General features: G+C 41.3%; 1 protein-coding gene across 2 annotated transcripts; it reads right to left on the reverse strand.

Annotated features, from left to right (window-relative positions):
- Nucleotides 1-1,844: 1,844 nt before the first annotated feature.
- UBE2B (ubiquitin conjugating enzyme E2 B) lies at nucleotides 1,845-22,035 on the reverse strand. Of its 2 annotated transcripts, XM_055299546.2 has the most exons (6): nucleotides 21,550-22,035; nucleotides 18,723-18,803; nucleotides 16,750-16,775; nucleotides 12,605-12,694; nucleotides 4,981-5,069; nucleotides 1,845-3,153 (listed from the first exon to the last, which is right to left on the reverse strand). In XM_055299546.2, exons 1-6 carry the CDS (start codon nucleotides 21,591-21,593, stop codon nucleotides 3,025-3,027), a joined length of 459 nt encoding a protein of 152 aa, XP_055155521.1. In that variant the 5' UTR covers nucleotides 21,594-22,035; the 3' UTR covers nucleotides 1,845-3,024. The 2 variants fall into 2 exon arrangements, with proteins under 2 accessions (XP_055155521.1, XP_055155522.1); XM_055299547.2 differs by lacking the exon at nucleotides 12,605-12,694 and having other exon boundaries at nucleotides 21,550-22,029.
- Between the last annotated feature and the right edge of the window lie 86 nt (nucleotides 22,036-22,121).

Here is a 22,121-nt window from a genome sequence, read left to right on the forward strand (position 1 = left end):
GGACCGCTTAAGCCTGGGAGGTTGAGACTGCAGTGAGCCGCCTGGAGCTACTGGACTCTAGCCTGGGAAACAGAGCAAGACCTTGTCTTGGAAAAAAAAAAAAAAAAAGGAAACTTTCTCACTGGAGTAGACACAAGTCTGTATAAAACTAAGTCAGTTAAAGTATTTCCACAAATTTGGATGAATATTGAAGTTCTGCAGAATTTCTAAAACCAATCTCAACCTCTTAAAAGATAGCACATTTCTGGATAAGACCACATAGGGTTCAAATCCCAGTTCTGTGACTTACTGGCTGGTTGATCTTGAGCAAGTCACTTCATCTATCCGTGGCTAGTTTCATCATCATCATTTTTTTTTTTTGACCCGGAGCCTCACTCTGTTGCCTAGGCTGGAGTGCAGTGGTGAGGTCTCGGCTCACTGCAACCTCTGCCTCCCTGGTTCAAGTGATTCTCCTGCCTCAGCCTCCCGAGTAGCTGGGATTACAGGCACATGCCACCATGCCCGGCTAATTTTTGTATTATTAGTAGAGATGGGGTTTCACCATGTTGGCCAGGCTGGTCTTGAACTGCTGAACTCAGGTGATCCGTCCGCCTCAGCCTGCCAAAGTGCTGGGATTACAGGCGTGAGCCACCGTATTTGTGAATTTGAAATGAAATAATATGTTAAAAGTGCTTAGAATAGTGCCTTTCACAGATTATTCTGTGCTAGGTGTGTTGTTACAGGGAATTGCATCACACATGCATTTAAACTTTTTAACATGAATCCATCAATGTAACTTTGTACCAACATAAATAAATATTTTAGTTCTAGCTTCTTGCCCTACCATACATTTAATGAAACTGACCTAGAGTTTAAAGTAAACATTTTTTGTATGACTCAACCTTGTAAATTGAAGGTTTATATCTGGTACTTAACCAAAGAAATAGGAATCTGTTCCAAGGCTGCAGAAAAAAGTGAGGAGTTATGTATAGATTGAACCTTCTTAAGGATTTTCTCGAAAAGGAATGTGGACGCTATGAGTTTTATGCATATGTTGAATTTTGGAGTTAGAACTCACTGACCTCCCTGTAAAGTAACATGTAACTTCTTTATAATTATCTACCAATACTTGAAATGTTCCTGTTTTAAACTGGGAAAGGCAAAAACAGGTCAAGGATAAAAATGGATGTTGAAGTAGTAACCAAATAGCATTTAAGGAAATAAGAGGGCAGACCCTCACAGCTACTGTATATTTAATCTAGGAGTTACTGGAGTGAATGTCTATAGTTTGTTTTGGAGCTAAACTATAAAAGCACCACACAATTAAAGCATCTTTTTGGGAGCCACGATTCCAGTGAGTGAATTCCCATTTGTATCAAAGTTCTCTAAGGTCATACACTTACCTCAGAATTTGCCAAGTAATAGCTTTTATTTTTAAAGACAGGGTATTGCTCTGCCACCCAGGCTGGAGTGCAATGGCATAATCACAGCTCACTGCAGCCTCAACCTCCTAGGCATAAACTATTCTGCCACCTCAGCCTCCTAAGTAGCTGGGACTACAGGCAAGCACCACTATGCCCAACTAACTTTTTAAATTTATAGCAGAGAAAAGTCTTATTATGTTGCCCTGGCTGGTCTCGAAGTCCTGGCCTCAAGTGATCCTCCCGCCTTTGTCTCCCAAAGTGCTGGGACTACAGGTGGGAGCCACCTGGCCCAGCCTATAAGCATTTATCCAATCAATGTTAAACGTTGCACAATGAATAGAAGCTGTAGATACTGCCATACTGTAACCCAATCTTATGGATATGACAAGAAACTCTTGGGGTTACTGAAATAGCTGTTTTAACTACTAGAGAGACTACACAGGTGGTTCAACAGAATTTACTGGTATATTTTCCATTTTCTATACTATTTGAAGGCATAGGATAGTTTTGTATTAGCTTTCTACAATACTGTGTTTTAAATTTATCCAGTAAACTAAGATGCAGTACAACTTTTATACAACTCAGGAGATTAAAAAAAAAAATCTCCACAAGAAGAAGCAACTCAGCAGGCCCTGGCATTAAAACATTTCCCAGAATAAACAGATATGCATTGCATTAAAGGTAATTTTCAAATATTTAAGTTACACCAAGATTTCCCTCCAATATGTGCCTTTCTCAAACCAATGCAACTAATTCATTGCTAATACTGGGGCATGAATTTTTGGCAAATGTTTATGGTTTTACTTTCTTCATTAATCAAAAATTTTTTAAAGTGCTACCAAGCAGCAAAACAAGTCGCATCAGTTCTCTGCTCGTGGCAGAAGTGCCAACTGTGAAATCGCGAAACGTACAGTTTTAACAGTAAGTAATGCATGAAGAAACTGTAACAAATGGCCTAAGTACAGAGTTGGATAGAATCAAACCAGTTATGTCTAGAATTACTCAATTGAAACTAATAGAGGTACATTCAAAATAAAGTTGGAGATTATAATCGCTATTTAGAATCAAATTTGAAAACTTCCTTGATAAAATATAAGAATGTTCTTTTGAAACTGTAAATGAAACTATCAATAGATGGAGAGCTAGAGACTTATTAACCCCTCCTACACACATAAGGAAATAAGTGACAAAGTCTCTTGCACTGAAGTTATGTATTTTAACAGCTTTACATGTAATATTCATATATAAAAAACTTTAAGTGCTTTTCTCCAATTTAAAAATCTAAAGAATTCAAAAATAAGGCATTCAATATTTGAAAAAAGTACAGATTTACAAAATGTGTATATTCTGTCATGAAAACTCCACACCAACATTATACACTTGGAAAAAAATACAAACAGGATATATTACAAATTTATGCAGCAATAACTTAGTTCACACCATGCAATAAAAAGTACATTAATCAAGATACACAAGCTTTTGTAGGTTCTAAACTGAAGGACTTTTTTCTTTTTTTCTGCAGAATCCTTAAAACCTGTGGCACTTAAAATTTGTTAGCCTTTCTACTGAGAGGTAAATTATACACAACAATGATGAAAAAGATTAACAGACCAGTTGTCTATTATGAATCATTCCAGCTTTGTTCAACAATGGCCGAAACTCTTTTCTCGTATTCTCGTTTGTTTTCCTGATAAAGCTGTGCTGCCTGGCTATTGGCTGGACTGTTAGGATTCGGTTCATCCAGCAGAGACTAGGAGGAAAGAAAAGAAAAAACAGATTTGCATAGTTATTCTTTATACTAACAGGGGTCAGATATGGAATATATTACAGAAAAGTTATACAAAACAACAAATTACTTCAGAGATTAACATGTCATATAATTTTGGGTCTAAATACTTTTAGAAATGATTTGATAAATACTATGGGGTTTCCTGCTGCTATAAAGAACTTAAGCTTCTGAAATAAAGTTCTCAATTGTCTTAAGACCTATAATTTCAGCTGGGTACAGTGGCTTGCGCCTGTAATCTTAACACTTTGGGAGGCCGAGGCAGGAAGATCCCTTGAGCCCAGCAGTTCAAGACCAGCCTGGGCAACATAGGGAGACCCTGTTTCTATTAAAAAAGAAGAAGAGGTCGGGTGTGGTGGCTCATGCCTGTAGTCCCAGCACTGTGGGAGGCCGAGGCAGGCAGATCACCTGAGGTAGGGAGTTCGAGACCAGCCTGACCAACATGGAGAAAACCCCGTAATTTCTAAAAATACAAAATTAGCTGGGTGTGGCGGTGCATGCCTGTAATCCCAGCTACTCGGAAGGCTGAGGCAGGAGAATTGCTTGAACCCGGGAGGCAGAGGTTGCGGTGAGCTGAGATCGCGCCACTGCACTTCAGCAAGGGCAACAAGGGTGAAATTCCATCTCAAAAAAAAAAAAGAAAAAAAGAAGAAAAAAAACCTATAATTTCAAAGAAATCAGAAAAGAATATTCTTAAGCATATTGAGACGTTCTCATTAAACCAAGGAAATGAACAGCTTAATTTGGTTAAGATATAATATCAATAATTCTCTCAGTAACCAACATTTTCCAAGGTTAAACTCTATTACTGCAGTTACTTTGCAAATGTCTGACAGTAAATTTGGGAGATAAGTCTTGTTTCCTTTAATCAACAAAACATATACATTCAGCAGGAAGAGAATGAGATAGGAAGGTTGAAAAACGACGCTTGTAAGATGACCAGAACTGGCCTGGTGCAGTAGATCCCGCCTGTAATCCCAACACTTTGGGGGGCTGAGACGGGCGGATCATGAGGTCAGATCGAGACCATCCTGGCTAACACTGTGAAACCCCATCTCTACTAAAAATACAAAAACTTAGCCAGACGTGGTAGCATGTGCCTGTAGTCCCAGCTACTCAGGAGGCTGAGGCAGAAGAATCACTTGAACCCGGGAGGCAGAGGTTGCAGTGAGCCAAGATTGTGCCATTGCACTCCAGCCTGGGCAACAGAGCAAGACTCTGTCTCAAAAAAAAAAAAAAACAAACAAACAAAAAACCAGAATTAAAGATGTGTGAGAGAAAAAACTTTAAAAAGAACATCACAAACCAACATATTATTTCTGCTCCTCTCAAATCCACAAAACCGAAACACCCCTCACTCCACCCCTCCTAAATTTTCATTCAAAGATCTATTCTGAAATATTCTGCCAGACTGCTTCGACAAATGGTTACATTATTTTTCCTTTCTTTTTTTAAAATAGAATTTCTTGGAAGGGGTAACATACTCAATGCTTATCTGCACTTGGCAGTTCCTTTAGGTTCCTATGGTTTTTCCAAGCCATTTTTTCTTTTCCACAACCCTTGGCTATGCTTCATGGACACAAATTAGATGTGACCTGTGAGAACATGTAACTTACATAATCAGGAAAGGGACTGCAGACTGGATCCCAAGTAGGCACTACTGAAAGAGAAAAGTTAGCTGAAAAGCATGGATTCTTGTCCAAGCTCTGCCACTGGTTACCTGTGTGCTAAGGAGCTGACTATATTCTACAGAATACTGACAAATTGTAATACATCCTAACACACACTTACCTGAATTGATGTTAAGATAGAAGATACATCGTATGTTGGACTCCATCGATTCTGAAGGATATCTAAACATATGCTACCATCAGCATACACTGCAAAGACAATACTAAAATTAGTTACACATTCACTCTGCCATATCTAACAGTTAAGAGAAATCTTTACCACAAACAGAATGCTTGGCTTAGAAGTTTTAAATATTAGGTAATACTAAATTCTTCTGTATCACAGGATAACCTGTCTTAAAACTAAGGTCTCTTATTTTGCACCTGCTATGTTTTGAATGTTCCCTCCAAATCTCATGCTGAAATGTAATTGCTGGAGGCTGGGCACGGTGGCTCATGCCGGTCCTGAACACTTTGGGAGGCCGAGGCAGGCAGGATTGCTTGAGGTCAGGAGTCTGAGACCAGTCGGGCCAACATGGTGAAACCCCATCTCTACTAAAAATATAAAAATTAGCCGAGCCTGGTGGCACATGCCTGTAATCCCAGCTACTTGGGAGGCTGAGGCAGGAGAATCGCTTGAACCCAGGAGGCAGAGGTTGCAGTGAGCTGAGATCACACCACTGCACTCCAGGCTGGATGACAGGGTAAGACTCTGTCTCAAAAAAATAAAAATAAAAAAATTAAATTAAAAAAATTAATTGCCATTGTAACACTGTTGAGAAGTGGGACCTTTAAGAAGTGCTTAGGTCATGAGTGCTTAGGGCAGGAGTGTACTGCAGATAAAAGGATGAGTTTGGCACCATTTCTTATGTCTTGTGTGCTTACTTGTCATTCTGCCTTCCACCATGGGATGTCACAGCACCAAGGACCTTGCTTAGGTGTCGGCGCCATGCTCTTGGACTTCCCAGTCTCCAGAACCATGAGCCAAACAAACTACTACTATTTACAAATTTACAAATTATCAGTCCCTGCTATTCTGTTGTAGCAGAAAATGAACTAAGACAGCACGTTATGATTAGGAGGCTTTGAGTTAAATTTCTTCAACACACATCATTTAGCAATCTGTTTAAATCCTGTATTTCTAAATATTCTTAAAGCTTTTAAAAAACTGCTTATTTTTGACATAGCAATTACACTCCTAGAAATTAAGGAAATAAATGTGGACATGCACAAGGATTTACTTACAGGATGTTCACTATACTACTACTTATAAGAGTAGAAGGCCAGGCGCAGTGGCTCACGCCTGTAATCCCAGCACTTTGGGAGGCCGAGGTGGGCGGATCACAAGGTCATGAGTTCGAGACCAGCCTGGCCAGCATGGTGAAACCCCATCTCTACTAAAAATACAAAAATTAGCCAGGCATGGTGGTGCACGTGTGTAGTCCCAGCTACTCAGGAGGCTGAGGCAGGAGAATTGCTTGAACCCGGGCGGCAGAGGTTGCAGTGAGCTCAGATCGCACCACTGCACTCCAGCCTGGGCAACAGAGCGAGACTCTATCTCAAAAAAAAAAAAAAAAAAAAAAAAAAAAAAGTGAAAAACTAAAACTACCTTGTGGTCCATAAAAGAGGGAACTGGCTAAACAATTGATACATTCATATAAACAATAGCAACACAATCACCAGAAATGATACATATCTACTGTTTATAGAGTAAGACATCCACAGACTATTATCTTAAAAATAAGTTTTTAATTATTTACAATTCCCTATTTTGATTAAAAAGTTTTATATAAATTCATTTAAAGTATATGTAATCAAAAAAATTTGTAAGACCAAATGTCAAAATGTAAGTAGTGGATATTTGTAATAGTAGGGTTATGGATGATCTTATTTTCTTTTTTTTTTTTTTTTTGAGACAGATTTTCGCTCCTGTTGCCCAAGATGGAGTGCAATGGTGCAATCTCAACTCACTGCAAGCTCCACCTCCCAGGTTCAAGGGATTCTCCTACCTCAGCCTCCCATGTAGCTGGGATTACAGGTGCCCACCACCACGCCCAGCTAATTTTTGCATTTTTAGTAGAGATGGGGTTTTGCCATGTTGGCCAGGCTGGTCTCGAACTCCTGACCTCAGGTGATCCACCTGCCTCGGCCTCCCAAAGTGCTGGGATTACAGGCATGAGCCACTGTGCCCGGCCTTTTTTTTTTTTTTTTTTTTGAGATGGATTCTCGGTCTGTTGTCCAGGCTCGAGTGCAGTGCTGAGAACTTGGCTCACTGCAACCTCTTCCTCCTGGGTTCAAGCAATTCTCCTGCCTCAGCCTCCTCAGTAGCTGGGATCACAGGCATGTACAACCACGACCCAGCTAATTTCTGTATTTTTAGTAGAGATGGGGTTTTACCATGTTGGCCAGGTTAGTCTCGAATTCCTGACCTCAGGTGATCTGCCCACCTCAGTCTCCCAAAGTGCTGGGATTACAGGCATGAACCACTGCGCCCCCAGCGGATGATCCTCTTTTCTTTTCTTTTTTTTTTTTTTTGAGATGGAGTCTCGCTCTGTCACCCAGGCTGGAGTGCAGTGGCGTGATCTCGGCTCACTGCAACCTCTGCCTCCTGGGTTCAAGCAATTCTCCTGCCTCAGCTTCCCAAGTAGCTGGGATTACAGGCACACGTCACCATGCCTGGATAATTTTTTATATTTTTAGTAGAGACGGCGTTTCACTATGCTGGCCAGGCTGGCCTCGAACTCCTGACCTCGTGATCCGCCTACCTCAGCCTCCCAAAGTGCTGGGACTACAGGCGTGAGCCACCGTGCCTGGCCTATCTTCTTTATCCTTCCTTGTGTTTATGATTTATTTGTGCAATAAGTATACATATTCCTTTCATTAAAAAAAAAAAAAATCAAGTGACTAACAGGTATCAAAAGTCCTGAACATCTGGGAGGGTTCTTCCCTTTTTAGACTGATTCTGTGAAAATACAAGCAATGAACGTTAAGTATTTGCCCAAACTGTGAGACTATCTGTAGAAAAAATTTCTAGAAGTGAACTGCTATGTAAAACAAAGGGTAAGTGTATTTAAATGTTACAGATACCACTTCATGGAGCAAACCATAACAGGGAGTGGGGAGCAAATCACACTTAAACACTGTGATTCTTCCAGACTCTATCCTACGCCCTTTTCCTTCTTACCCTTTACACACACACTGAGCAATCCTATTGACTCCTGTGGCCTCAGTTACCATCCATGTGCTCAGTACTCCCAATCATTGGCCTTAGCCTAGATCTGTCTCTCAGCTTCAAAGCCAACTTACTGTCCATCCCACAGAAACATCAAACTTAGCTGCCCAAAGCAAAAATTAGTAACTCTGTAAAATCCATAAAAGTGTAAAACAATTTTAAAGTTCTGAGTAACTATTTCTGAGAATCCAAAAGTAAATCAGAACTCAAACATCTTATCAACTGATGAACAAAATACAGAATATCCATACAATGGAATATTATTCAATAAAAAATGAATCACAGATACTATCATATCACAACATAGATGAGCCTCGAAAACTTTATGCTGCGTGACAGAAGTCAGTCACAAAGGACCACATATTATAAGATTCCATTTATATGAAATGTCCAGAATAGTCAAATCTAGGGGGAAAACAGATTAGGGGTTACCTAGGACTGAAGCGGGGAGGGTTAGGACAAACAGAGTTGACTGCTAAGATAACAGTTATAGGGCTTTTTCTTGTTTTTAAAGTGGTCATGGTGATGGTTGTGATTATGCTAAAAACCATTTGAGCTGTACAGTTTAAGTGGGTGAACAGCTTGGTGTGTAAATTATATTTCAATACATGTTTTTAACAAAATAAACCAGAAAGTTGAATTATAAAAAAGTACTCATAGCAGAAAAAAAGGGAAACCATGCTATAAATATGAAGAGATGTGAAAACCAAATACAATGTGTTTTCTTAAAAATTTGCTTAAGTTGATAACTCTATATTTATATCCCTTATTCATTTTACAGTCTTTCCCACCTTGATTTAAAGACCCCCTTATCATAATTGGTTTGGTTTGACTCAATAACAAGTCTAAGCAATGTAAAGCTACAGTGGAATAAATGGTAAATGACTTGGGAACTTCCCCAAAAAGAGAAACAGAAAATAAAATTAAACCTGTCTTGGACAAAAAAAAAAAAAAAAGCAAAAAAGGCAGCTAGAAGGGAAAAGCAACTTCACAGCAATGAAGCGCCAAAGGTAGTATCTATTACTGGAAAGTCACCTTGATTCCAGACACAAACAAAACACATCTCTCCTCTGGGTAGGGAGCTCTATAATGTATTCTGCAGTACTAGAGACATGACCAAGAGGACCTCTGAAAATGTTCTTCCTGAAAGTGAGTTGGCTGATGGGGAACACCACATTTAAATGAGCAAAGGCTGTAAGACTGAAGAGGAGCTTCAAGAATTTGGAGAAGTCTTTCACATGGTAATTTATAATCCAGAAATATAAATGTAATAGATGTAAACAGCAAGATGTCAAGGAAGACCAAATTTATTACAAAGGAATTAGCCGTCGTTTAGTGAAGAATAGTAACAAACTACTCTACCAAGTGAAAATGAGAACAATTCCACTGAAGGAAAAAAATGGAAAATGACATTAAAAGCTTTAAAAACACACAAGCCTCTGACTCAGTAATCCCCATGTTTAAAAAACTTAGTCTAGTTGTTATGCAGCAATTAAAAAAACAAACAAAAAACTCAGTCGAAATAATAATTAGTATCTGAAAAGATTTATTTTGAGGCCAGGCACGGTGGCTCACACCTGTAATCCCAACACTTGGGAGGCCAAGGCGGGCGGATCATCTGAGGTCAGGAGTTCAAGACCAGCCTGGCCAACATGGTGAAACCCCGTCTCTACTAAAAATGTAAAAATTAGCTGGGTATGCAGCTACCGGGGAGGCTGAGGCAAGAGAATCACTTGAACCCAGCAGGCAGAGGTTGCAGTGAGCCGAGATCATGCCACTGCACTCCAGCCTGGCCGATAGAGCAAGACTCTGTCTCAAAAAAAAAAAAAAAAAAAATTAGCTGGGTATGGTGGCACACATCTGCAGTCCCAGCTACTCAGGAGGCTGAGGCAAGAGAATCACTTGAACCCGGGAGGTAATGGTTGCAATGAGTCGAGATCACACGACTATACTCCAGCCTGTGTGACACAGTGTGTCTTTTTCTCAACAGCAACAAAAAATTTTTTAAGATTTTTAAGAATGTTCAAAGTGCTATTTAAAATTGTAAACAATTGAAAACTATCAACAATTGGACACTGGTTAAAAATATGATAAATCTATGTAACAGAACATTTTGCCATTAAAAATGATGTATCAGAATACTTATTTATTTTTTTGAGATGGAGTCTTGCTCTGTCGCCAGGCTGGAGTGCAGTGGCGCGATCTCAGCTCACTGAAACCTCTGCCTCCTGGGTTCAAGCAGTTCTCCTGCCTCAGCCTCCCGAGTAGCTGGGACTACAGGCACACGCCACCATGCCCAGCTAATTTTTGTATTTTTGGTAGAGATGAAGTTTCAGCATGTTGGCCAGGATGGTCTTGATCTCTTGACCTCATGATCCACCTGCCTTGGCCTCCCAAAGTGCTGGGATTACAGGCGTGAACCACTGTGCTCAGCCCAGAATATTTAATAAGGAAAATGTTCACAGTATATTAAAAAAACAAAAACAAACCAACCAACCAAAAAAAAAAAAAAAAACCACCTCATTTTATATATAACATCCCAATTTTCATTTTTTTTTGAGACAGGGTCTTGCTTTGTTACCCAGGGTGGAGTGCAGTAGCGCAATCATGGCTCGCTACAGCCTCAACCTCCCAGGCTCCAGCAATTCTCCCACCTCGGCCTCCCTAGTAGCTGGGAATACAGGTATGCACCACTGTGCCCAGCTAATTTTTGTATTTTTTGTAGAGACAGGGTTTCACCATGTTGCCTAAGCTGGTCTTGAACTCCTGGGCTGAAGCAATCCACTCGCCTCAGCCTTCCAAAGTGCTGGAATTAATAGGCATGAACCACTGTGTGTGGTCACTGACTCCAACTTTGTATATGCAAAATTGTACTTTTGAGATAGGATCTTGCTCTGTTGCCCAGGCTAGAGTGCAGTGGCACAGTCATGGCTCACTGCAGCCTTGGGCTCCTGGGCTCAAGTGATCCTCTCACCTCAGCCTCCCTAAGTAGCTGAGACTACAGGTGTGCGCCACCATGCCCTGATTTTTTTTTGTTTTTTATAGGGATGGGACCTCGCTATGTTGCCCAGGCTGGTCTCTGACTCCTGATCTCAAGCAACCTTCCCACCTTGGCCTCCCAAAGTGCTGGGATTACAGGTATGAACCACCACGCCTGGCCAAAATTGTATTTTTGAAAAGCTTAATTTTAGCCAACAGATTTTTCTTGTTATTTTTCACAATTCCACAAATAAATAGATAATACTTTTGTCTATTTATTTTAGTAGAGACAAGATCTTACTATGTTACCTAGGCTGGCCTCAAGCCACCCTCCTGCCTTAGCCTCTGGAGTAGCTGCGACTACAGGTGTGCACCACTGTGACTGGCTTACATGTTACCTTTGTTTTTTTGGAGACAGAGTCTTGGTTTGTCACCCAGGCTGAAGTGCAGTGTTGTGATCTCAGCTCACTGCAACCTCCGTCTCCCAGGTTCCAGTGATTCTCCTGTCTCAGCCTCCTGAGTAGCTGAGATTACAGGTGCCCACCACCATGCCTGGCTAATTTTTGTATTTTCAGTAGTGATGGGGTTTCACCATGTTGGCCGGGCTGGTCTCAAACTCCTGACCTCAGGTGATCCGCCCACCTTGGCCTCCCAAAGTGCTGAGATTACAGGTATGAGCCACCATGCCCGACCACGTATTACTTTTAATTCAGGAGTTATTAAAACAACTTGACCTCAAATTTGGAAGCTTCGTAAGAGTCTAGCTACAGAAACATAGCTAAAGGCTGGAAAAGGTGGCCCATTCCTGTAATCACAGTGCTCTGGGAGGTCAAAGTGGGAGGACTGCTTGAGGCTAGGAGTTCAAGGACCAGCCTGGGCAACACACAGAAACTTTGTGTCTACAAAAACGAAGAAGAAAACAAACAAAAAAATTAGCTGGGCATGGTGGTCCACGCCTGTCGTCCCAGCTACTTAGGAGTCTGAGGCAGGATTACTTGAACCCAGGAGTTTGAGGTAACAGTGAACTGTGATTGTACCACTGCACTCCACCAGGGGTGACAGAGTATAACCTTGTCTCTGAAGAAATAAGAAACAAACCAAAAATCCACAACAAACCCAGCACTTTGGGAGGCCAAGGTGGGCAGATCACAAGGTCAGGAGATCGAGACCATCCTGGCTAACATGGTGAAACCCCTTCTCTACTAAAAATACAAAAAATAAGCCGGGCATGGTGGTGGACGCCTGTAGTCCCAGCTACTCGGGAGGCTGAGGCAGGAGAATGGCTTGAACTCGGGAGGCAGAGCTTGCAGCGAACTGAGATCACGCCACTGCACTCCAGCCTGGGCGACAGAGCCAGACTCTGTCTCAAAAAAAAAAAAAAAAAAAAACCACAACAAAATACATGGCTCACATGGACATGGAAGCAACACCTACAAGTGAGCCCTAACAGTAAAAAGTGAGGTGAAAGAGCTAAAAGGAGGGAAACAACTCTTTTCCCCACTATCATCTGCAAAATCTATAAAATGCTACTTACCATTTGGATGAAACATTTTGGATAAAAACCTAACAGTTGGTGGTTTATTTGGATATTCTTCAGAAAATTCTATTACTAGTTTAAAAGTACCTAGAAAGAAAACAAAATAATTATAGTAAAGACAAGCACGACTTTTTAATCTCTTCATCAATTCTCAACTGCATACTGGTTTTTGTACAACCACTAAAAGTTAGTATGTCAACTTTGGTTCGGCACACAAAACATACTAAATATACTCTATTTATGTTAGAATGATAACACGCAGCATTGGCAAGCGGTTGGGGAACAAGCACATTCATGTTGCTATTGGTGGGAGTGTTAACTGTCATATTTTTGGAAGGCAACTAGGCCCTAGCTACCAAGATTTAAAATGCATATTTGAAGAACTACAAATAGTTTATTATAGCTTAGAATGGGGGTTGGTCAAAGGATTTTGAGAGGGGCTGACTACCACATGGCAAAGGACCCTCCCAGGAGGTGGAGTTTGCAGTGAGCCCAGATCATGGCACTATGCTCTGGCATGGGTGACAAAGCAAGACGCTGTCTCAAAAAAAAAAAAAAAAAAATTTTTTTAACTCAGAAAATCTTCATTAAAAATAACCGTAGCCAGGTGCGGTGGCTCACGCCTGTAATCCCCGCACTTTGGGAGGCTAAGGTGGGCGGATCACCTGAGGTCAGGAGTTGAGACTAGCCTGGCCAACATGGTGAAACCCCGCCTCTACTAAAAGTACAAAAATGAGCTGGGTATGGGGGTGCCTGTAATCTCAGCTACTCAGGAGGGTGAGGCAAGAGAATCGCTTGAACCTGGGAGGCGGAGGTTGCAGTGAGCAGAGATCGCGCCACTGCACTCCAGTCTGGGTGACAAAAGCGAAACTCTGTCTCCAAAAAAAAAAAAAAAAAAAAAAAAAAAAAAAAAAAAAAAAAAAAAAAAGGTAGGTTAAACTGCAAACCCATTACACAGAATATAAATTAAAATTATATTTCTCCCCAAGTTGGTGGTAAGTGTAAGCATTGTTTTACATATTTGCAACTGTCTCTTTAATGATTGGCTTAATGGAAGACAGCTGGATTCTCTTATCTGCTTCTGCACTCCATCTATTACAATATCCTGTTTAGTTTAAGTACATGAAGAAAATCTGGCCTCACACAAATACGTACTTGAAAAGAGGAGTACTTTCTTTCTTTCTTCCTTTTTTTTTTTTTTTTTTTTGAGACAGAGTCTCACTGTTGCCCAGGCTGGAGTGCAATGGCACCATCTCGGCTCACTGCAACCTCGGTCTCCTGGGTTCAAGCAATTCTCCTGACTCAGCCTCTGGGATAGCTGAGATTACACGCACGCGCCATCCCGCCTGGCTCATATTTGTATTTTTAGTACAGACAAGGTTTCACCATGTTGGCCACGCTGGTCTTGAACTCCTGACCTCAGGTGATCTGCCCACCTTGGCCTCCCAAAGTGCTGGGATTACAGGCATGAGCCACTGCGCCCAGCAAAAAAAGTAGTATTTTAATAGCTTTTTCAGGTAACTGCAGCTATTCTGTTTTGATATTATACCAAAGAAGAAATGGTAGTTCTTTTAAAGGTTTGCTGCAATATAGAATCTGAAATTATTAGTCAACTTTTTGTACTCAGTTACATTAAAATTTGTTCACATACATGTTTTACCCATTCATGGTTTTGTATTATTACTCATGGGACATCTGCAAAATATTGGGTGACTCGAGTTTACAGATCTTCCAAATGTTGCCATATTCCATTATATACTATCAAAAAAATCCCAACAGGTAACACTACCCACTAATCTCATCAAAAAGTAAGTATCGGGAAGCTGTTATTTTATCAACAGCAACAAATATCTTCAGTTGCTATCCTTAACCTAACAACCCACTTAGATCCCCCCACTTTTTTTTTTTTTTTTTTTTTTGAGATGGAGTCTTGCTCTGTTGTCCAGGCTAGGGTGCAATGGTGCGATCTCAGCGCACTGCAACCTCTGCCTCCCAGGTTCAAGCAGTTCTCCTGCCTCAGTCTCCCGAGTAGCTGGGATTACAGGTGCCCACCATCACACCGAGCTTATTACATCACTTCTGAGAATATGTCTGCCATATATTCAAACCTGAATAACCACAACTTGTCTGTATTTTCAAGTAAAAATGTTCCATGAAAAAAAGTCATTCAAATTGCAACTCAAACAACTGTAGAAGTATTTTTCTTCCAGACAACTATCATACTATGACATGCAGAAGTGCTTTGTTCATACATCCTACTTCATATCATACAGAATATCAAAAAGACAGACACTCGGGTGGGCATGGCTCATGCCTGTAATCCCAGCACTTCGGGTGGCCCAGGCGGACAGATCACCTGAGGTCAGGAGTTTAAGGCCCCAGACTGGCCAACATGGTGAAACCCCATCTCTACTAAAAATACAAAAATTAGCCGGGCATGGTAGTGCACGTCTGTAATCCCAGCTACTTGGAAGGCACGAGAATCACTTGAACCTGGGAGTCAGAGGCTTCAGTGAGCCAAGATTGCGCCTCTGCACTCCAGCCTGGGTGAGAGAGCGAGACAAAAAAACAAAAAAACACATAGATACTCAAGGGTCCAGAGCTTCCTAATACTAATAAAAATGTCTTTAAATTAATAAATTAAGAAAAATTGGTAATTTTTTTTAAGACAGGGTCTTACTCTGTTACCCAGGCTAGAGTGCAGTGGCTCCATCAGGGCTCACTGCAGCCTTGACTCTCAGACTCAGGTAATCCTCCCAAGTAGCTGGGACTAAAGGCATGTACCACCATGCCTGGCTAATTTTTTGTAGAGAAGGGCTACCCCAGGCTGGTCTCAAACTCCTGGGCTCAAGTGATCCATGATCCACGTGCCTAAGCCTCCCAAAGTGCTGGCTATACAGGTGTGAGCCACTGTCCCTGGCCAACTGGCATCTTTTAAAATGCAAAGAATATAATCACTATTAGTATGGTTTGGTGCCACTGTCTAATGCCTTGATTTGTTCTAAGATATGAAACTGCTTAGGTGTAGTTATAGCCACCACTGGTTTTGTACCATCAATGCAAAGGTCAACAGTCTTAGTATGATGAGATTTGATCGTATAGGTCCCCCGAGAGGGTCTCCAAGACCCCAAGGGGTTTATGGATCACACACTTGAGAACCCTTGATGTAGAGAAAAAAGGTGAAGTCCTTAAGTACCTCCTTCAACTTCTTACCCTGACCTACAGATAATCACTGATAACAGTTTCATATGTAACCCTTTAACATAGACACATATGTATTATGTATTTACTAAAAATGTGATGCTACAACAAACATTATCCTGCAGTTTTTTTGTCCTCTTAAGACAGTATGTCCAAATCTACCTTATTCTTTAACAGGTACATATTCCAGAATCCAGATACATCATAATTTGCTTAACCATTTCTCCTACTGGACATTCAGGTTACGTCCTTACAAACAGTGCTGCAGTCAGTATTCTCGGATAAATATTTTTGATGGATTAATTCTGAAGTTATTTTGTTAATGATAACAAAGATGTTTAACAATTTCTTAAAATCCAACACTACAATTAGGAAAAGTCTAAGTTCCTGGTTAAAATCAATTTGATAAGTTCAATTATAAATTCGGTATTAGAACTAGTTTCCCATTTTCCTAGCCCCTGATGAAAATCCCCAACTTGAGATGCCCAAGATTATGCAAAATGTTAACTACTTATGGGTGTTAAATGCTAGTAGTACTTGAAACTACTGGCAGCTATGTATGTTTATGAAAAATTTCAGCTCAACACCCTGTCAAATATCAAAGATAACAAAGTAAAAAAGCATGATTTACTCTTCTGGTGTTCACCTCAGAGATATCTTTAAGGCCACCTAAATTTAAACTATTCTCAACATAAACACTGCCATCCAGGCTTACAGTTCTACGGGAAAATATTAAAGTAACCTTTAATATTGGTTACCAATGGAGGTGACCAAGCTGCTGTGGGAAGAAGTCCCTTATAAAGTATAAATTTCCCATAGCTTTACTTTTAACTTGGCCTATTAACCATAGAAAATGGCTTCAAGTAGATAGGTCGGTGTTACAATTTTCTACTAAAAAGTAACCTCATAACACTATAGAAAACACAATGAGTATGACTTACCATCTTCAAAAGGTGTCCCTTCTGGTCTGAAAACAAGAAGATTTCTGATTAAAGAAGTTTCTCATTCTGCTTTTTCTTGATTTTCAAGAATGGAAAGGATAAACTCCAACCGAAAAAGAGGAACTCATTCTGATGATTTGTGAAGTTTTAAGATACAGTAACACTTTAGCCCTGGATTTTCGTAGACCCAGGCATAAAGTATTAACTTTCATTCTAAGCTTTCTTTTTTAGGGTGGTTTTACCAAACCAAACAAAAAAACTTGCCCATAATTTTGGCACAAAAAAACTTTCATTAATACTCACCAGTCATTTTGTACATATGTATATTTTTTTTTTTTTTTTTTTTGATACCGAGTTTTGCTCGTTCCCCAGGCTGGAGTGCAATGGCATGATCTCGGCTTACTGCAACCTCCTTCTCCTGGATTCAAGCGATTCTCCTGCCTCAACCTCCCGAGTAGATGGGATTATAGACGCTTGGCTAATTTTTGTATTTTTAGTAGAGACAGGGTTTCACCATATTGGCCAGGCTGGTTTCAAACTCCTGACCTCAGGTGATCCACTCATCACAGCCTCCCAAAGTGCTGGGATAACAGGCGTGAGCCACTGCACCTGGCCCATATGTATATTCTTAAGAGGAAAAGTCATCTTTTCATTTTACAGCAATAAGATGTAAAGTAATACTCTAAGTTATGACACTAAACCCAAGTGTCCTGCTTTCCAATGGAGCCATAACTCTTGTTCAAATAGGCTAAGCATAGTTATCACCAAAAAGCTAGATTTGTTTGCTCAGATCCTTGCCTCCACATCCCAATTTCATCTTTCCTAAGCAGCAGCATAAAGTTTAATTATTACTTGCAAGGCATATTCAGGATCTCAAAGCAGCAGGATAATATCCTGAAGGTGCCATGTATTCAACTCAGATTCAGAAGTACTTTATGAGGATGAACTTCACTCATTTTCCACTAGTCTTTAAATGTAGACTCTTGTAGCTGATTCTGTAGTGTCAGAATTCTGTTTATCAACATATTCCTTTTACTTTTTAATGCAAAACTCTAGTTTCAAAGGAATGAAAGAAAAAATAGATCAAGTCTAGAAAAACCAAAGAAAAAGCATAAGGAAACTTTAAATTAAAAAGCATGTATGCAATATATATAGTAGGCAAAATTTACGACTGCTTCTCAAATGGCTGCATTCTGTTATTTCACACTGGACTGTGAATAATTTTCGCTTAAATTCTTGCCACAGTGGAAGTTCTTAATATTTTTGGTTCCAAACCTTTTAAGAGCTCCAATAGAATGACAGCATTTGCATGACATGTTTTATACAAAGTAACTTATTGTTTCTCCTTTATTATTCTATTCCATTTAGTTTTGAATAGTATTTTAAAAGTAAAACCCCAAGTGATTATAAAACCATATGTAATAACATCAAAGAGCAAATAAACTTTGTATAACTGCTGAAACTTTTTCCTTTTTTTTTTTTTTTTTTTGATACAGGCTCTTGGCTCTGCTGGCTGCCCATGTTGGAGTGCAGTGGCACAATCATGGCACACTGCAGCCTCAAACTTCTGGGCTCAAGTGATCCTCCTGCCTCAGCCTTCCAAGTAGCTGGGACCACAGGTATGCACCACCATGCCCAGATAGTTTTATACTTTTTGTAGAGACAAGGTCTCACTATGTTGCCCAGACTGGGCCAAAACTCTTTTTTCGGTGGGGAGGGGACAGAGTCTAACTGTCTCACTATATCGCCCAGGCTGGTGAACTCCTGGGCTCCAGCGATCCTCCCAGGTGTTGAGCTACTGTGCTGGGCCAAAACTCTAATTGGAAAAAAATTTTTTTTTCTAATTTATCTTGCAGTTTTAGTCCTTAAGATCTCTCATTCCACCTCAGTTTCTTTTCCTAGACAGTTGTTATATGTTCACTTTTCTTAAAGATTCAGCACACAACTATTATTTGTTAAACCTTTTAACTCACCCAAATATAACTGCATTCCACTGCATAATGTTGTTTTCAGATGGTGCGCCACTGACACCCACAGGTGGGTCCTCTTGTAACCTGGAAATCCAGCGTGGTAATTTAAAAAGTTGAACATTAAGGCCACTAAGGAGGCCACATAAACACCAACAGACACTATACCATCTATTTGGAGACACAGACTAACTCCATTTCCATTACTGTGAACTAAAATGAACCATATGACTTAAATATATTAACCAGGTATATATACTTATTAAATACCTCTCCAAATTATCTAAAAATCGAAAGGGCTTGAGAATCATCCCTCTTTCAATATTATCAAGATTATCTCTTCAAGAATTGATGTATAGGAACACTTTTACACTGTTGGTGGGACTGTAAACTAGTTCAACCATTGTGGAAGACAGTGTGGCGATTCCTCAGGGATCTAGAACTAGAAATACCATTTGACCCAGCCATCCCATTACTGGGTATATACCCAAAGGAATATAAATCATGCTGCTATAAAGATACACGCACACGTATGTTTATTGCGGCACTACCCACAATAGCAAAGACTTGGAACCAACCCAAATGTCCAACAATGATAGACTGGATTAAGAAAATGTGGCACATATACACCATGGAATACTATGCAGCCATAAAAAATGATGAGTTCATGTCCTTTGTAGGGACATGGATGAGGCTGGAAACCATCATTCTCAGCAAACTATCGCAAGGACAAAAAACCAAACACCGCGTGTTCTCACTCATAGGTGGGAATTGAACAATGAGAACACTTGGACATAGGAAGGGGAACATCACACACCTGGGCCTGTTGTGGGGCGGGGGGAGAGGGGAGGGATAGCATTAGGAGATATACCTAATGCTAAATGACGAGTTAATGGGTGCAGCACACCAACATGGCACATGTGTACATATGTAACAAACCTGCACTTTGTGCACCTGTACCCTAGAACTTAAAGTATAATTAAAAAATATATATTAAAAAAAGAATTGATGTATATAGACTGTCCTCTTATACCAAAAAAAGTTTAAAACCTCAAAAGCAAGTAATATTTTTACAGAACCATTGATTTTGCTGCTCTTAACATGCAAAGACTGTGTATCCTAACCAGGCTACTTCTACAAAATGGCTACAAGAAAAAAGAAAAGCAAACCTCAGTGTCAACACGAAATGACTGAAAACACATTAAATTTAACTAGTAAACTAGTATTAGGCAGCAGATTTACTCTATTTCTTTTGCTTCAAACAGCAATGGCTTTAAAAAGCAATCAGTAGGTTTTCCGCCAGTCCCTATTTTAAAGGCTCTGCATTAACACCAAATCTACCTCTCAGATCAGGAGACTCAATACAAGGCTTTCCAACATTCGTCATAGTCAAATTCTTGTAACCTGCAGATCTCTGGAAACTACAAAAGGTGCCATGCATTCAACTCAGAATTAAGCAGAGCATTACAGTAAGGAGCCAGGGCGACAATGACATGAACTAGATTACTATCTGAATTTTAGTCATGAGTGCTAATCAAATACACTGATTTCAAGCTTTAGAAAGATGACTTTTGCACCAAAAAGGGCATCTCCTTTCAGAGACTGTAACCTCAATTAAAAATGCTACATTATATACACACACAAATACATATGCAGTTGCTTTTCATGGGGCATCATAATTTGCAACTAGTCCACATAAAAAATTGGTTTTTAGTCAATCTCAAGCAAATTAGACCACCAGGAACAGAAGCCTTAGAAGAACTGCACTGCTTGACGCCTACCTTTAAACAGCTAAGAGAAGCTACGAATGAATTAAATAAGTTGGCCAAATCCAAGTGCCTCACATAGGCTTTATAATAGCTGAGAGGTGACTTCCTGAGCGACAAATCTAAGTTTTTACGCCAGATATTTTGTTCAATTAGGGCAGGTGTCCCCAGAAAAAATTTTAAGAAAAATGTGCAGAGTATCAAAATGATGTTTTCTCACTTATTTTTTCTATGTCTCTAAGTATCCAATAAAAGGTAAACAACGGAATAATCATTTTCTATCTCACAAGCCCAATACCTCCTAACAAAACCCTATTTTATTTACCAAAGGAGGCCCAGGGAGTATCAGATTAGCGCCAGTCTAAGGGAAGGCATTTTTCCAGACTCGGGAGGCTATAGATAGGGCTTTCTTCACCAGCCAGAGCTGAGTTCCAGAAAGCACTGGCAGCCGGGGTGGCCAGCTCTAAGGTCCCAGATCTCTAAGTCAGTTCCCAAGGTCCCTTCTAGAGTGCGGGGACAGAGTCGGGTTTCGGGGGATGGGTTAACCTCCGGGCCTCACGCACTGGACCCCACCCTCACGGCAGAAATGGAAAGGATTGGCAGGGGTCTGGGAAGGGTTCGCCCCAACACGGCTCCTCGGAGAAGCGGCGGGGCCGTGAAACAAAGCTGACTGGTGCTGCTGGAGAGGAACAAGCTCCCGCAGGAGCTCACTTTGAGGGGATAAGAAGGGGGCGCCGCAGGGTGCAGGGGCTGGCGGATGATGTCTGATCGCCTGGGCGAGACGCCGGGCAGCTGGCCGAAATGGACAGCAGGGAACCCTAGACCAGTCGATCGACACCGTTTTACTTTTTGGGGGGAGGGGAAGCAGTATCGAAATTTCTTCGGGCGCCAGAACGAGCGGCAAAGCTTATGGGAGCAGGGTCCAAGGCTAGGACCCGGCTTCCGCCAGTCCCGCTGGGCCCACAGCCGGCCCTCTGAGGGTCACAAGGGGAAGGTGTCTGGGATCCACGCCCTGCAGCCCCGCAGCTTTGAGGGGCCGTCATCTAGGCGAAGGTGAAGGCCCTTACCGCTTGAAATCCCGCATGAGCCTCCTCCGGGCCGGGGTCGACATGCTCCGCAGCTGCCCCACGGTCAGTCTGAAAAAAAAAAGAGTCCCGCGCAACCCCCCCACCCCCCGGCGCGGCGGCCGAATCACTGTGGATCGCCGCCGCCGCCGCCGCCGCCGCCGCCGAGACTGACAAACAACCCTGCAATGACGTCTCCCTCCGCCGCCTCCGGATCCCTCCGCCCTCCGCCGCTACCACAGTGTGAGTGCTGGGGGAGCAGGGGGCGGGACGCGGGAGCGCGCGTTCCCCGAGCCCTTCAGCGGGGCGCGGTTCCGCCTGGACTTCCTGAATTAATCGACAAATTTGTGTTCTCTGTGTTCAGACTAGGGGTTGTGGATTCAGAGACCACGAAACCGAAACACTATCCTGTCTACCTCCCCGTCACTAGTTTAGGCTCGGCGGGGTGGAGAAAGAGGGACGCATCCGGGCCAGAGATTTCAGGGAAAGGAGGTGGGATGATGTAAGATCACGTGACTGCCCGCGGCCTTGTCAACAATCCACCCCTGGGGGGAGGGGGAGAAGTATCTAGAACC

Source organism: Symphalangus syndactylus, chromosome 11, assembly GCF_028878055.3.
Source record: "Symphalangus syndactylus isolate Jambi chromosome 11, NHGRI_mSymSyn1-v2.1_pri, whole genome shotgun sequence".
Lineage (NCBI taxonomy): Eukaryota > Metazoa > Chordata > Mammalia > Primates > Hylobatidae > Symphalangus > Symphalangus syndactylus.

Bases quoted from the DNA above. Each gene is read 5' to 3' on its own strand.
- UBE2B (XM_055299546.2), bottom strand. From the start codon at position 21,593: ATGTCGACCCCGGCCCGGAGGAGGCTCATGCGGGATTTCAAGCG. The intron at 18,804-21,549 runs GTAAGGGCCTTC...CTGGATTTCCAG, and splicing joins CTCATGCGGGATTTCAAGCG to GTTACAAGAGGACCCACCTG. The intron at 3,154-4,980 runs GTAAGTGTGTGT...CTTTCCTCCTAG, and splicing joins CTATCTTAACATCAATTCAG to TCTCTGCTGGATGAACCGAA.